The 14,782-nt window shown below is 31.4% G+C and overlaps 1 protein-coding gene across 2 annotated transcripts in view; it reads left to right on the top strand.

The window, feature by feature from the left end:
• DNAJC1 (DnaJ heat shock protein family (Hsp40) member C1) overlaps nt 1-14,782 on the top strand; it is a 198,414-nt gene that overhangs the window by 66,931 nt on the left and 116,701 nt on the right. The window contains exons 2-6 of one of the 2 annotated variants that reach the window (XM_019755999.3): nt 1,775-1,876; nt 2,370-2,416; nt 8,992-9,157; nt 10,018-10,115; nt 11,076-11,169. In XM_019755999.3, coding sequence (XP_019611558.3) covers nt 1,775-1,876; nt 2,370-2,416; nt 8,992-9,157; nt 10,018-10,115; nt 11,076-11,169 — 507 coding nt within the window. The remainder of the gene's footprint in view (nt 1-1,774; nt 1,877-2,369; nt 2,417-8,991; nt 9,158-10,017; nt 10,116-11,075; nt 11,170-14,782) is intronic. The other variant, XM_088789132.1, reaches the window with a different exon arrangement.

The following is a 14,782-nucleotide window of genomic DNA, read 5'->3' as shown; positions in this document are numbered from 1 at the left end:
GGAAGTAAAGCTATAAAGATTGGAAAAGACAGATGATGAAGGCACTTGGGAGTTACTGAAGCGTTTGAAACAGGAGAGCCATCTGGTCACATTTACATTTAGGTACATACTGTGGCAGAAGAATGGAGGATTGGGGTCAGCATGGCAAGACTAGAAGAAGGGAAATGCCTTTAGGTGACTATTAGTCATATTCATTTTTAAGTAAGTCATAGATGTTCCATAATGAGCATGTATTAATTTTGTAACTCAAGAAAATGCATAAGCTCCTATTTTGTAAGAAATTTACTTTTGGAATTTCTTTATGATACAGTCCCAATTTAATAAAATCTAAAATTAAAGTCCCAAACAGAGAATGATTATTCATTTGACACTTGACCTCTTTGCTCAACAAAATTTCCATTACAGATTTTCTGTGTAATCATCCTTTTTACATGTTACCTATTATATAAGTATAGGGAATACATCAATTCCATTTAGCAGAGTAGAAGGAAAATTATTACCGTATTACCCACAAGACTTACTCTGCTAATTTTATAGTTCCTCAGCCCTCCACAAGTCAGAAAAGTATTCACACCTAAGTTGAAACTTTTAAGTCAATTGATAGCCTGTAGCAATAATTTCCAGAAAATCGATACTGAAAATAATGGCTTATAAAGGAAAGCTTGACAGTACTTTGCCTCTTTTCAGCTCTATTTCTTTAACAGCTATTTAGTCCTAGTTATACAGATTTTTGTTTTGTTTTGTTTTGTTGTTTCAGTCATTTGAACTTTTTAGTAAAGTAGTTTTAGGAATTAACTGGAGAAATATTCAGCTATAAAGTGAGATTAAATTTAATAAGCAACTTTATTATCATTTTGTCCCACTGTGATTACGTTAGTTATTAGCATAACTTTTAAACTTACAAAGTTTTAAACCCAACTTGATAGTGTGTTCTTTGTTACTGTATTTTATTATTATTTGTTATTGTATTTTATAATGGCCATGTAAAATGATGTTCTCTGAGTTTACCTGTGCACACAGGATTACATAAAATGTAATTTTAATGTCCACTTAATCCGAAGTACTCTTACTGAACTATTGTGACTTTTTAAATACATTTAAACTATATTAGTAATACATAAACAGTGGACAAATTTATTTCTCCAAAGCAGACTGTGGAAACTGGATACCACTGAAAACACCCTTTACAGTACTAAAAAAGTGTTAAGTATAATATATGTAAATACTTTTAAATAGAATTATTTTGGATAAATGCAAATTTAACTGTCTTTAAAAAAAGCATACTTTTGACATGTGAAATTAAGATTCCATAGGCTGTTGCTTGATGGTAAATTCAATATAAATAACAATGAAGAAACCACATATGGTAGGCCTGGGAAACTGGCTTTAAGATTCTCAAATAAATAACAACCTTTGAAGGCACACAGATGTATTAATTTTTAATTTGTTTCTTTTTGATCTCTTAATTACTGAAAAAGATTTATTGGTTAATTTTAGAAAGGCAAGTGTTTGAAAAGTTTTGCCAAATACTGTCTTCTGTAAATGACTGTATGGTAATGAAAAGTTAAGAGGAGAGCCAAATTAGATTGAATAATTGTTCAGTCATGTGGGGCAGGCCAGTTGCATAGCCTGGTTGTTAGACTGATTGCTCAAATTACATTGCCTGGGGTCCTGCACTTGGTTGGCTGTCTTCTCAGATCTTAACAAGGTTCTGGGAATTTCTTTTTCTGACAAAGTTTGCTTTGTGTTTTTCCCCTCCCCCCACCACCTCCAGGATGCTTCATCTGCAGACATTAGAAAAGCATATCGTAAGCTTTCATTAACTTTGCATCCAGACAAGAATAAAGATGAAAATGCAGAAACTCAGTTTAGACAAGTAAGTGAAATACGCTGTTATATTTTTGTGACAAATTTATAAATGTTTATGGTAGAAATAGTAACTTATATGTAGAATATTTCCATTTGAAAATGAGGTTGTAGTTTAGAAATACAATGTATATGTGTGTATTCACTTTTTTACAAAGTAAGTTTTTACTAACTTTTTTGTATATTAGAATCTCTAAATTCTTGGAGGGTCATAATAGTCATAATTTTCTTGTCTAAATTACAGCTTCTGCTTTTTAAAAAAAGCACATTTTAAGATAATTATTACTTCTGCATCTTTCACAAAGATTTATATTGGTCAAGCATTTTTAACCTCTGAAGGTGTTACTGAAAACATAAAGCATACTTATAATTAAGGTTTTATCTGTTCATTGTATTTATGAGCACATAGGGTTTTCTGCCTGAGCATTATAGTGCGTTCACCTTCCTAAGTGATTTCTTATAGTTGAGAGTATTCTTATTTTAAAGTAATGTTTCTATTTTAGTTGGTGGCCATTTATGAAGTTTTAAAGGATGATGAACGAAGGCAGAGGTGAGTGTTCGTTTCCACTTTTGAATCAAGATGTTAGTTTGATGTCTCAGTTTATAAAGGAAAGAATTGTCTCATTAAACACTTTATTATAAGTTAGTATTTTATTTTTGTTCCTTCCAAGACATGCAGTGTTTTTAAAATAATATGTTTAGAGCAGAGTTAATTTAAATTCAAAATATTCACTAGGTTGATTCAATACTTGTAGATTTCAGGATCATGAGTCATAATATTAGCAACTCATGGCTTCATTAGAAAAGATTTTTAACATGAGTGTTTATGCCCTGGGAAATACAACTACCACTTGACTTCAAGTAAATTCCCATTCATTTTTTATAATAATAGTTCCTATCTGTGCTTGTTGGTCCTTTCCACCCCACCCCACCCCATTCCCTAACTGTTTTGGAATAAGGCTGTTAGTGATATTCAAGTTATTGCCATTTCTTGATGTTTCCTCACTCTCAAAGTAATAAACCCAATTTGCGAGTAAGAGAACAGACTTGTATGAATCTGTAGAAGATGGAAGTGGAAGAAGAATACCTGCTTTCTATTTCTCTTGCCTCCTTCCCTTCCCTTACTCTGCTCCAGTGATTCTGCATTTATGGTTAGTTAGTGGAGGCAGCCCCCGCGCTCAGAGACTTACTTCTTTGTGCCCCCTTCAGAACAGTAGTAACCTATTTATACAGCGGTTTATAGTGCCAGTGACCTAAGAGGAGACGGCAGAGAGGCCCCTTCCTCTACTTTACAATGTGTGGAATGTAGACACTCTTGCAGTGGCCTTCAAAGTTTAAGTCAGACCCACAATAAGGAATACATTTTACATCATGCCTCCAGATACAAACACACACACACACACACACACACACACGCACACACAAAACCAAAATTTCACAAAACACTTTTCTGTGTGTGTGAACCAGACTGATATTTTCTATTCTTGGCTAGTCTAGACTAGTGTTTTTCTTTTTAAAAACAATGCTAGTTGTGGTCCACTAAATTGATTTCATGAGCCACTAGTGGGCCACAATTCGCAGTTTGAAAATGTTGCTCTACATTAAAAGATTACCTTTAAAAAAAAAAAAAGGTATTAGAGATTTTAGACTAGGCCAGCCTAATTATCTGTATCTCTCTATGAGGGCTAATATATCTTAAAGACAACCCCCAAAATTATGTTATGTGACGTTCTGAATCTTTCTTCAACTATGTTATCTGGAATTATTCTGTATCCTAAAATGTTAGCTACCACTGTTGGTTCTCATCCTAACTCTTTAATTTGAATACCTCAGTTGTCACATTGCAAAGCAAGGACTCAAGATATTCTCTTGAAGTGTTCTTTGCTTTATAACAAGGGCTGGCATTGGTCCAGATACCATAGCAGACATTCCTCTGGTTTGAGATAATCCATAGTGTTGAAAGAGTCCTAGAAGTATGTTGAAACAAGTGTTGGTCATTCTGTGCATATTTTCTCATTGGTTTCTCTCACCCAGCCCTTAGTTTTGTTTCACACATCAAGAATGTGTCTGTAAAGATAGCTTTATTTAGTCTCCCTACATCTTTGGCATCAGATTTTGTCTTTTTGTTTGCGGTTTTCTTAAAAGTCAGTAAACTTTGTAACAATTTCTTTCAATTACTGGAATTATTTATCTCTTTTCAGAACAAATCACTTATGTATAAATTGTTTCTTCATTAAGGCAGACTCATCTAACGTTTTCTTTTTAGGATTAGTTCCCTTTGCATTTATTTTACAGTGTTAGTAGAAAAAATGGATCTGACAGTTACACAAACAGCTGTAGTATTTATACCCCTTGAGGGACAAGTAACTCTTTGGTGACTGGTTTTCCCTGAGGCAAAAGTCTTAACTAATCAAGCTAAGAATCATTCCTCTAAAGCTTGCGCCTGAGGCCAGGTGACCTATGAGTATTTAAACCTATAGGAGAAATCACCTCTACAAATAATTACCTAATGTTTATAATTCCTTTAGAGGAAAAAAAAACATAGTCAGTTTTATCTTCTAAAAGGAGATTGTCTTATACTTGTAGTAAAAAATGCTTTTGGTGTCACAATTATTTATTGTAAATATTCATTAAATAAATGTTTTTAATGTGTAACCTTCCAGGAATTTGCAATTTGGAAAATTGTCATAGACCTCTTTCCTATTTATTTGCCTTACAAATAATTGTGTTCTCACTGAAATCAGGCACATTGTTTAAATTTTGGTAGAAAAGGGAATAGCAATGAAATAAACTCGACAACCCTTTTACATTTTCTAGGAAAAGGCAAATTTTATTTTATTTTTTAAACAGCCTTATTAAGGTGTAATTTGTGTACCATAAAAGTCACCTATTTTAAGTGTACAATTCAGTGATGTTTAGTGAATTTACAGAGCTGTGTAAACCACCATAATCCAATTTTAGAACATTTCCATCACCTCAAAAACGCTTCCTCAAGCTCATTTATAGGCAGTCCCCACTGTGATCCCAGCCCTAGGCAATCACTGATCTTTCTGTATCTATAAATTTGTCTTTTCTGGACATTTCATATTAATGAAGTCATGTAATATGTAGTCTTTTGCATATGCCTTCTTTCTATTATCACAATGTTTTTGAGATACATCCATATTGTCGTATATACCAGTAGTTCATTCTTTTTTATTGCTGAATAGTATTCCATATACTACTTTTTTTTATCCATTCACCAATTGGTGGACATTTAGATTGTTTCTACTTTGGGGCTATGATGAACAGTGCTGCCATGAATATTCACAGTGTGAACAGATGTTTTCATTATGTTGGGTAGATTCCTAGGAGAGCATTGTAAATAAACTTCTAAGCCTTTTTTTCCTCGTAAAGGCATAGACTGGAGCACGGAAATAACAAGTTCTGGTTAGTGGAAGGAAGCCTAGCATAACAGCCTTTTCTAAACTCCTTAGATAGCTTGCTAAGTATTAGCTGAAATAAAGCACTGAGTAGATAGATACCAGTCGTTACATACATACACTAGGTTGTGCTTTAGTAATACTGACATATTTACTTTTATTTAAAGTCTATTATAAATTTTAACCAATATTCTTTTGCTAACCCAGTTGTACAACTTTAAATTTGGGGAGGAGATTGGTCTATTTTATGGTACTATGTTTGTAAAAGTTGAAAGTATTTTTTTAGTTTAATAAATAAAATCATGTTTTATTTACAAACTCAATGATGAAAAATATAGTTATATCAGCCTTCCTTTGCTAAACTTTTACAAATCCATTACCTAGTTATTGTAAATGTGAAATCCATTACCTAGTTATTGTAAATGTGATTACAGATGTGTTTGAATAAAAATAAACATTAACATGAGAATAAGAAATCTTAGTACCTTCCTCAATTAGGAGATACAAGATACCTATTATATACAATATATAAAGTACTGTGTACTACAGTTTGGGGCATATACATATATATATGTGTATATATATACATTTTAAAAAGGAAGAGTGAGATCAATTAATTTAGACTTCTTTCCTGTTTATGATCTTTCTACAATTAATTTTTACTCTGAAGCTTCAAAATGTGATCTAAATGGATGTTGCTATTGTTTTAAGCTAAAAAGTCAAACTTTGTATGCTGGTAAATTGACAATATAGGCAAATGCTATAATTATTTAAACATTCGTTTTCATAATATACATGTTTTCTATTTTAGTTTCATATTTACTATTTTATATTTCAAACTATGATGTTTTAAATTCACATAAATTTTTTCTTCTGGTAATTTAAACATTTTTAGATTTATTTGCTTTCCAATGTTTATATTAGGCTAAATATGTTTGATGAATTGTATTATAGAATAGAGCTCACTAATGATTATGTAACCATTGTTATATGTTCATCATGTACATTTTAAGAAAATCAAAGTAAACATATATAAGACCATTTGTTAGATAGGTGGAATCAATTAATATTTTAATTTTGAAGATAATGCCTTTATAGTTCCATATGCTTCTTTGCATTAGTGATTTTTTCATCATAAAGGTTTACTTTTGTATTTTCTTAGAACACATTCATAAATGTGTACATTCCTAATCGGGTTTTAACAAATTGTTAAGAGCAGTTTGTATGAGCTCAATTACAGAACATTTTAACAGTGTTATGTGTTAAATATAGAAAAAAGCGTAACAGTGATGTTTTAAATTTTATGTGTTATCAACACATTTTTTTCTTAAACTACTTATGAATATAGTGTCTGTATGTCTTTTTAAAAATATCTGTTTTTTCAGTGTTTCAGGAAAGCAGTGATTTCTCTTTCAACAGCATATATTCTAAAAAGTGAACTATAATAAAAGCTATCTTACCTTAAAATGGCCAGTCGTGTGAGCCATAATGTTCATTGATAGTAAAATCAATAGAGCATTGATTGTAAGCTTAATCCTTGGAGACTGTTGTTTAGAGTGGGAGACATAGCCTAGTAAATATCTAGTTCTGTTTAATGTGTTCAGTGCATGAAGTTTTGCTGTCTTGAATTTGGCTGTACACTAAATACAATTTATATGTGCAGTAGAAAATAGTTAACAGAAACATAGCATTTCAACAAGATGGTGATAAAATATTTGATGTGACATTCATAACTATGAGTTCAGCTTGTTTTCTTCCATTGCACTTAGATCTAAAACAAATTTAGTAATTAGTAATGCTCTTAGGTAGCTGTTGCCACTTTCTTAGGTATTCTTTATTAATAACTATACTTTTTACATGAAGTTATTTCATGGGAGAGATTAGCTGAAAATAATGATCTTTATAGTCACCTTTTTTTTCCCTCAACAAATCTGAAGTGGACTATAGATTTAGAATAAATTCAGGACTTAACATTCATTGAACTTCATTCGAATGTTGTAATCTTGCATTATACCACTTGAAACCTTTTTGTCAATACATTTCTAATTTAAAATGAGTCAGTTTTCACAAAGATAGATTTAAATATAAATTTTTGAGGACAGGAATGATAGCTTTGGATGAAATCCTATTATTTCCATATTACTGTTGCTTATAAATATTGAAAAAGAATATTTAACATGAAAATTTTTCTAGTCCAGCCACTACACAACCGTATTTTAATTTGTAGACTCATACACCACACAATTTGCCTTTTAAGAGTTTAGTAGTAATTAATGTCCTTTGCTTTGAACATTGGTTATTCTGATCTGCAATTAATATTAATAATCTAAATTGATGTAAAAGTCAGGTTTTCTAGATTTGCTAATAAAATATATTTTGAATTTGTAACCAATATCTTTTTACTGAAAAAAGAAGTTGCCTGTAATAAATCCTCTGCTTTGTTTTTTTAAGCATATCTCCAAGGTATCAATTTAATAACTATCAAAGTAGCTACTGCAGTTGTTGCATTTAAATTGATTTACATGTCAAGACTGGCAGTTTAGCAGCTGCGCTATTATTCCTAGATCGGTCAATTTACTTGAGAAAAACCTACTACTGAGTTCTACTGACCTGCCTGACAATATAGGCCCTATTTCTATTCCTGTAATTAGGCCTGCAACTAACTCAGAATATTTTTAATTAAAATATTTTGGTCAATGTGTTGCACCAAATTAGGCCTTTCAGTGAAGATTTAATTCTGGAAATAGTGTGATTAGAATATTTAATGAGTTGTGTTCAGTTAAGATTAACAGGTTGTGTGTTTTGAACATACAGTGTATGTGACCATTTTGAGTTTTACAATCATAAATGTTATTCCTGATGTTTAACCTTAAAAATATTTGCCTCAGTAACTGTCTGACAGGTCAATTTAAATTCAGTTGAAATTCTATTCTAAAGAAAGCTGATTTAAGTGCATTAATAGGATAGCTTTTATTTGTTACACTCTCTCCTTCCAGCAAAGCCAAGAATGAGGAAATTCCCACTTAAATGTTTACAAATAAACAGTTTTATTGAGAAATCTGACATAAACAATGGTTGTTTCCACATCTCTTTCTGATTTGGGAATTTTTTATTCTCTAAAGGAGTGTGAGCAATACAAAATCAAAAGATGCTCATTTTATAGGCTTTTACATCGTTAAGAAGCTTTCATAAAATTATATATGTATAAATATTTTAACTTTGAACCATACATAGTACAAAGGTGGAAATAAAAGCATTGACTAGAAAATGTAGCCTGAATTTGATTGAATTAGTGGATAATTCATGGTAACAAATAGAGCTCTTATCTTGATTTTTCTGCCATTGAGGCCCTTTTGTTGCTGACTTCTATGGTGGGGTCTTTACAGCTGACTCTGACACAGAGGTAGACTATATGGCTCCTGTAGTTTAGATGTCATTCCAGAAGTCACATCATTGGGGTCCTGTAAAAACACAAGGTCTGGTATCCACGGTATATTACTGTGTACCTTTTTGAAGGTTGTCTGTGACTGGACTTACATACAGTGTTTTGAAATTATAGGCCATTGTAATGCTGATAATCTATATAAATGTTATCTATCTTAGAGAAATTCTTTACTTTCTCCTTTTTTAAAATATAGATACAAATAAAGGGTTTTTTACATTTCAAACTCCCCATGAAAAACTGTTATATTTGCTACTGTAGGTATGATGATATTCTGATCAATGGACTTCCAGATTGGCGACAGCCTGTATTCTACTACAGGCGAGTGAGAAAAATGAGCAATGCTGAGCTGGCATTACTTTTGTTCATTATTCTCACAGTGGGTCATTATGCTGTGGTTTGGTCAATCTACCTGGAAAAACAACTGGTAAGTGTTGGTAATAAATCAAATGATTTAGCCTCCTTAATTTTATGGAATTTCAGACATTTATTTTTCAACTGATGAAATTTTCAATTTTTCTGTATATACTCCTCATCCCAATAGTTTTATGCTCAGTATTTATTATTGTTTGATATGTTTCTAAGTCAAGGAGAACCCATGACATAAAAAAAAATCGTTCCTTTTAAAAATGTGGCATTTGAGTTAGTTAAAAGATTCTGTGAAGGCCCAAATTTCTAGCTGAAAATTAGAAGGTAGAGCCATGATTTCTTATCACCTTCCAAAGAGAAATCTTTTTATGTAAAAATGATTTTAGAAATGTTTGTGTCACAGGCCGTTGTATAAAGAATTTTTTTAAGTTTTTAACTAAGACTTGAAATGAGTTTAATTTTATAATTTCAGAGATCAGTTGGTTAAAAAATTGTTACATTTTTCTAATAAGCTAGTGCATAGTTTATTTTGCTATGGATGTTTATTTATATGCTAAAGATAATCAAACATATTTATCAGTATTCATAAATTAGCATCTGTTTACTCATTCTTTTTGAAGTGACATTATTAAAGTTGGATGAATGAGAAAAAGTAAGTTGAATGCTTTCTCTTAGAAAACTTTGATTACTATGGAGATACACATGACTGACAGTGCTAAACTTCATGTGTGTTTAAGGACTGGATACCATGGCAACACTTATTGTTAAAGATTGATGATTTTACTTAATCATGTTGGACCCTACATACATTTGCATAAATGTTCCTCTATAATGTTTACCCTTCACAGAAGACTCTTGATAACATTTGAAGAGTACATGTTAATGATAACCTGTAACCATAATTCTTTCCACATTAAGGATGAGCTGCTTAGTAGAAAAAAGAGAGAAAAGAAAAAAAAGACAGGCGGCAAGAGTGTGGATGTATCAAAACTTGGTGCTTCAGAAAAAAATGAAAGGTGGGAACATATAAAGAATATTTTATAGTTTGAAACTGTTTAGAAATATTTCTTTAACGCGATTCAACTTCATATGTTTATCCATTTCAGATATGCTAACATTTATATCTGTAGAAGGTTTATGGAAGGCTAATAGAGTGCCATATTAGTTTATAAGACAAATTCTGATCTTAGGCAAAGTTCTACAATTTTTTTCCCTTGTGAAGTGTTAATATATATTTCAGTAATTAAAACGCCAAATTCTTGTAGTTTGAAATTTCCATCCTGTACTTTAGAAACAAAGTATTACTAGACCAATCTGTCACTTTAGTGTTTAGCTCAGGAGTGACAATATGTGCAGAGGCAGTGATATGCAGTGAACTCAGAAAGATACCACCATTTCTTCTATGGATTCATAGAAAGAAAGGGTTTAAATAGTTCACACAGCAGGACAGGAACCGGACCAATGTGAGATAGAGATCAGAGACTGTTCTGCCTGTCTTTTAGTCTGATGACATCAGTGAGTAATGCTTCAGTGAACTGCAAATGACATTAATTTTTATGTATTGGTTTGTTTATGCTCCAGTCTTCATATCTGCTTGTCAGCACTTGGGAACACGCTGATGATGTTTAGTCTTTTATAGCCGAAGTAATCATAAGGTTTAAGAATTCATTTTGCAGAACTGATGAAAAGTCTGAGTTAGAAAGAGGTCTTTTGTTTCTTTGTCTTTATAACTTGATTAGGAGCCTCCTTACGCAAAATCTAAGCCTTTTCTTACTTGCTAAACATATTGCATTTGCTTAACTACTGTATTTCATGATAGAACAAGTCAGAATAAGTGATACATGTCAAATATTTCATTGAAAAATTTCTTCTTTTGTGTTGAAATAGCCATTCTAAACAGAAATCATGATCTTTATAAAAATATTTTTTCTCCCAACTTTCTCTTTTTTGCTTCTTTGCTTTTGTTTTCCCTTTAGATTGCTTATGAAACCACAATGGCATGATTTGCTTCCATGCAAGCTGGGGATTTGGTTTTGCCTTACACTAAAAGCATTGCCTCATCTTATCCAGGTAAAATGTACCTCTTTCATTTAATATTAGATGGTTTCATTTTAATTATTCATGAAATAATTTATGTCTGTGTCTGCTCTTTGAATGCTGGTATACAGTGAATGCTTCTTAATGCTGATTGAATAGTGTTTTTGTAAGTGTAAACCTAATTTCAAATAGTCCTAAAATTATTTAGGTATCTAATCCTATAACTCTCTCTTACATTGCTTTTAGGACACCTTAGAATTCCAAAGCACTGGAAAAAGGTGGAAAATACTATCTTTAGGACAGATATAAAGGCAACAAAAATTTAATTAGCTGTTATCAGTTAAGGCATATTCAGTAAAAATAAAAAAGTGGGACTCAAATAGCTTGTCACCCATTATTTCAATAGCATTTAAATACATAGTATAAAAAAAGAGCTTTACATGAACATATGTTTAATTATGCAAAAATAAGTTTTCCATTTTATTTGTAATTAAGTGGAGTGAGGACACTGTGTTATATTGGTAATCAAAGTTTCTTTGCTAGTTAGTCTTGATCACAATAGAATGTAGGTACATGTCATATTTATATGGCAATTTCTGTTACATTTTTAATATTTGATGCACCAAAGCATATTTTATTAAAATGTTGCTTTGTTAATTTTGATTATTGCATCTGGTTAGAAAATTCCCCACACATAAACATGATATTTGAAAGTATATGTTAAAGTTTTATTGTACAAAGTTTGAGGTTCTTTGAGATTATAATTTTGGGGAGGAAATGTTTCATTTCAGAAAACAAATATTTAGAAACAACTAGAGAGCCAGTTATTTCTACTCAGTTCTACCCACTTTTTTTCACATATGAGAGCTGTTTTTCCTAATTGTTTAAGGCAATGAATGACTCCAGCTTCTGCATTTTATTCTCCTTTTTCCTCTCAGAACAAAAATTTTTTATTTGAAGGGAAAAATGAAATGAAGATCACTAATGTATGTTTTTTTCTAGCCTTGGAGAAATTATTTACCAGTTCTTGCATGAAAATAGTTCATCTTAATAGTTACTACTTACAAAATTGTGTATTTTGCTTACCATAAGAGAGAAAATTGGAGTATTTTGGTATTTAAAAACTTTTGTTTTTAAGTTATGTAGCATATTATATTATTTATTTAAGTAAAAATCCACAATCTTTGTACACATGTAAGACTTAATAAGAGAGAGGGAAAGTATATTTGTTGTACTGGTATGTGTATGAGAAGATGTGACAGAAAAGTATTTTAAGACATAGTTTCTTATGTGTTTTGAGTAATTATTTTTTGTCAGCTTTAGAATCTGTGCAATAGGCAAAGTATAGATGAATTTAAAAGTATAGTCAAGAGACAGTATAAATGGAATATCACATAAAATGTAAATCTGAAACACTTCTTTATAATTTTAATCTAAGTCATTTGAAACAGTTTATTTGGTAAAATTAATATATTTCTTGGTTAGCATGCAGGATAATTTGCAAAAATAGAATCAGTATATTAAGATGCCTTAGATTTACAAGTTATTATTCTACATTATCTGCCTGCTATATTGGACCAAACAGATTGTTTTGCCTCCTCATAAATTTGTAGAACATTTACAAAAATGAGGAATTTTACAAAAATGCTTTAATCACTTTAGAAACTGTTTTTTTAAACTGTTAGATCAGTTTGAATTTTAAAGTTTTTACTTACTTGGTGGTACCTGTTGCCTTTCAGTTTTGAAATGCCAGGCAGTTGGTTTTAAAAACCTTTGTAAACCTAATTTTTAAATTTTGGTCTAATCATTCCTTCCTGATAAATACATTCCACCAAGAAGAAAAGATAAGACAATTTTCCTCTTTTTAAGCAAATACTAGCTATTTTAATTCTGCTTTGAGGACAGAAGATCAGTTTTTCTCATGTATACTAACAAAATAATGTAGTATAGTAGACTGTGATACAAATTGTAATAGTGAAAGTATTTTAGATTGAGAATCATATAACTATGTTTTCATAAGCACTAATAAAGCAATACTGAATAGTTGCTGTTAGGATTACATTTTTGACTGCTTTTATTTTCTGCTATGACCTTTGTATTAATTTATCACCCATAAAATTGTGTAATGTGAATACATATGCCTTGTCTGCAACACTGAAGTTGTGTGACACTTCTGCAAGATCTGCTTAAGTAAAATATTTATGAAATTTGAAGCCCTCTTTACTTGAAGCAATCTGCATTGGTAATTGGTACACGGTTAAAAGGGAGCTCTACTAGAGCCCTAAGTATAAAAAATGATACACACACCCTTAAGCATTGTAAGCATGTACTTTACATTTATTCACCACTCTTGTGATATAGAGCCACTGTTTTATTTTTAAATAGGAATCCTCTTTCTAGCATAAACCATACTTATAATGTTGGTTTCTTTAAGGACACATTTTCATTTGATTTCTTTAAAGAAGAATTAAACTAGATGCTTGTGAAGCAATGAAGTTGTATAATCCTTAGCGATTTTTATGATTTCCCCCAATCTTTCATAATTGACCTACATCTAGTGAACAGCATTTTTAGCAAATCTTTTATTGAGCTTTCCAAACCATTCACTTGGTTCTTATAGAAACAACTCCCATTTTTTACTCACTTTTCATCATTTTTTAATATAATATTTAACTGAATCATGTAATTACTACAAGTATCACTGACACAAACAGGTTTAAGAGCAAAAACAACCAGCTCTTCTTGTGTGAATCCCTTGAATTTCATGGAAAGTTTATAACGGAGCTGCAAATATTTTGTGTAAGCACATAGCTATTGGAAAAGAAGGAGGGCCCAACCTAAAAGTAGGAGATTCAGAGACTTCCAGCAGATGACCTTCAACTAGCAGACTCTGTACCCAGATTTTGTCCTTGTCATTTCAACAGCTTCTTATCTTCAGCTTTTCCCTCCCTTTCTTCCTCTAAATACCCATTTCTTTATTACACTTCACATACATATGTGGTTATTCAGTAGGATTTGGGAAAGTGGCAGTTCTGGTTCAGTTTATGCTCCTGAATTCACGATTTTGGCATCTAAGATCCCTAAAAAAACGATTGCCTGATTAGTTAACCTAAATTATTTTCTGTCCCTCTCCCCCCAAAAAAATTACAAATGAGAATAGTTATATCAGTATTTGATGTGTAAAGCTTCTGGTGAAATGTTTAGAAAAACAGTTTAGCTGGTTCAAGCAAAATGTATTGACTGTATCAGGACAAGGCACTATATGGGCCTATAGAAATGAATATGCCTTCTGGGACTTGACAGTCAGGTAGAGATTACAGCACATGAATTAAAATAATTACGTAATATAGTATAGTATTACAATATGGTACATAAGTTTCACATATGTAGTATAAACAATGACTTCTGTAAATGTTCAGAGAAATAAGATTGTCTACTTAGATTGGCCAAGGAAAACTAAAAGAAGGAGCCACATGAATTAAGTCTTGAAATATGGATAGACCATTGACAATGAAGTACCCACTTTGTATATTAGATAGTGTACAAAAATAACTTGATAGATACAGTAATTCCCATATAATCATACTGTGTTGAGGCTGAAGGAGACCTGAGGAAAACATTGTCCAACTTCTTTTTCTAAAAAAAA

Source organism: Rhinolophus sinicus, chromosome 1 (assembly GCF_057876585.1).
Source record: "Rhinolophus sinicus isolate RSI-liver-muscle chromosome 1, RSI-T2T, whole genome shotgun sequence".
Lineage (NCBI taxonomy): Eukaryota > Metazoa > Chordata > Mammalia > Chiroptera > Rhinolophidae > Rhinolophus > Rhinolophus sinicus.
This window is presented reverse-complemented; position numbering and strand designations above follow the sequence as displayed.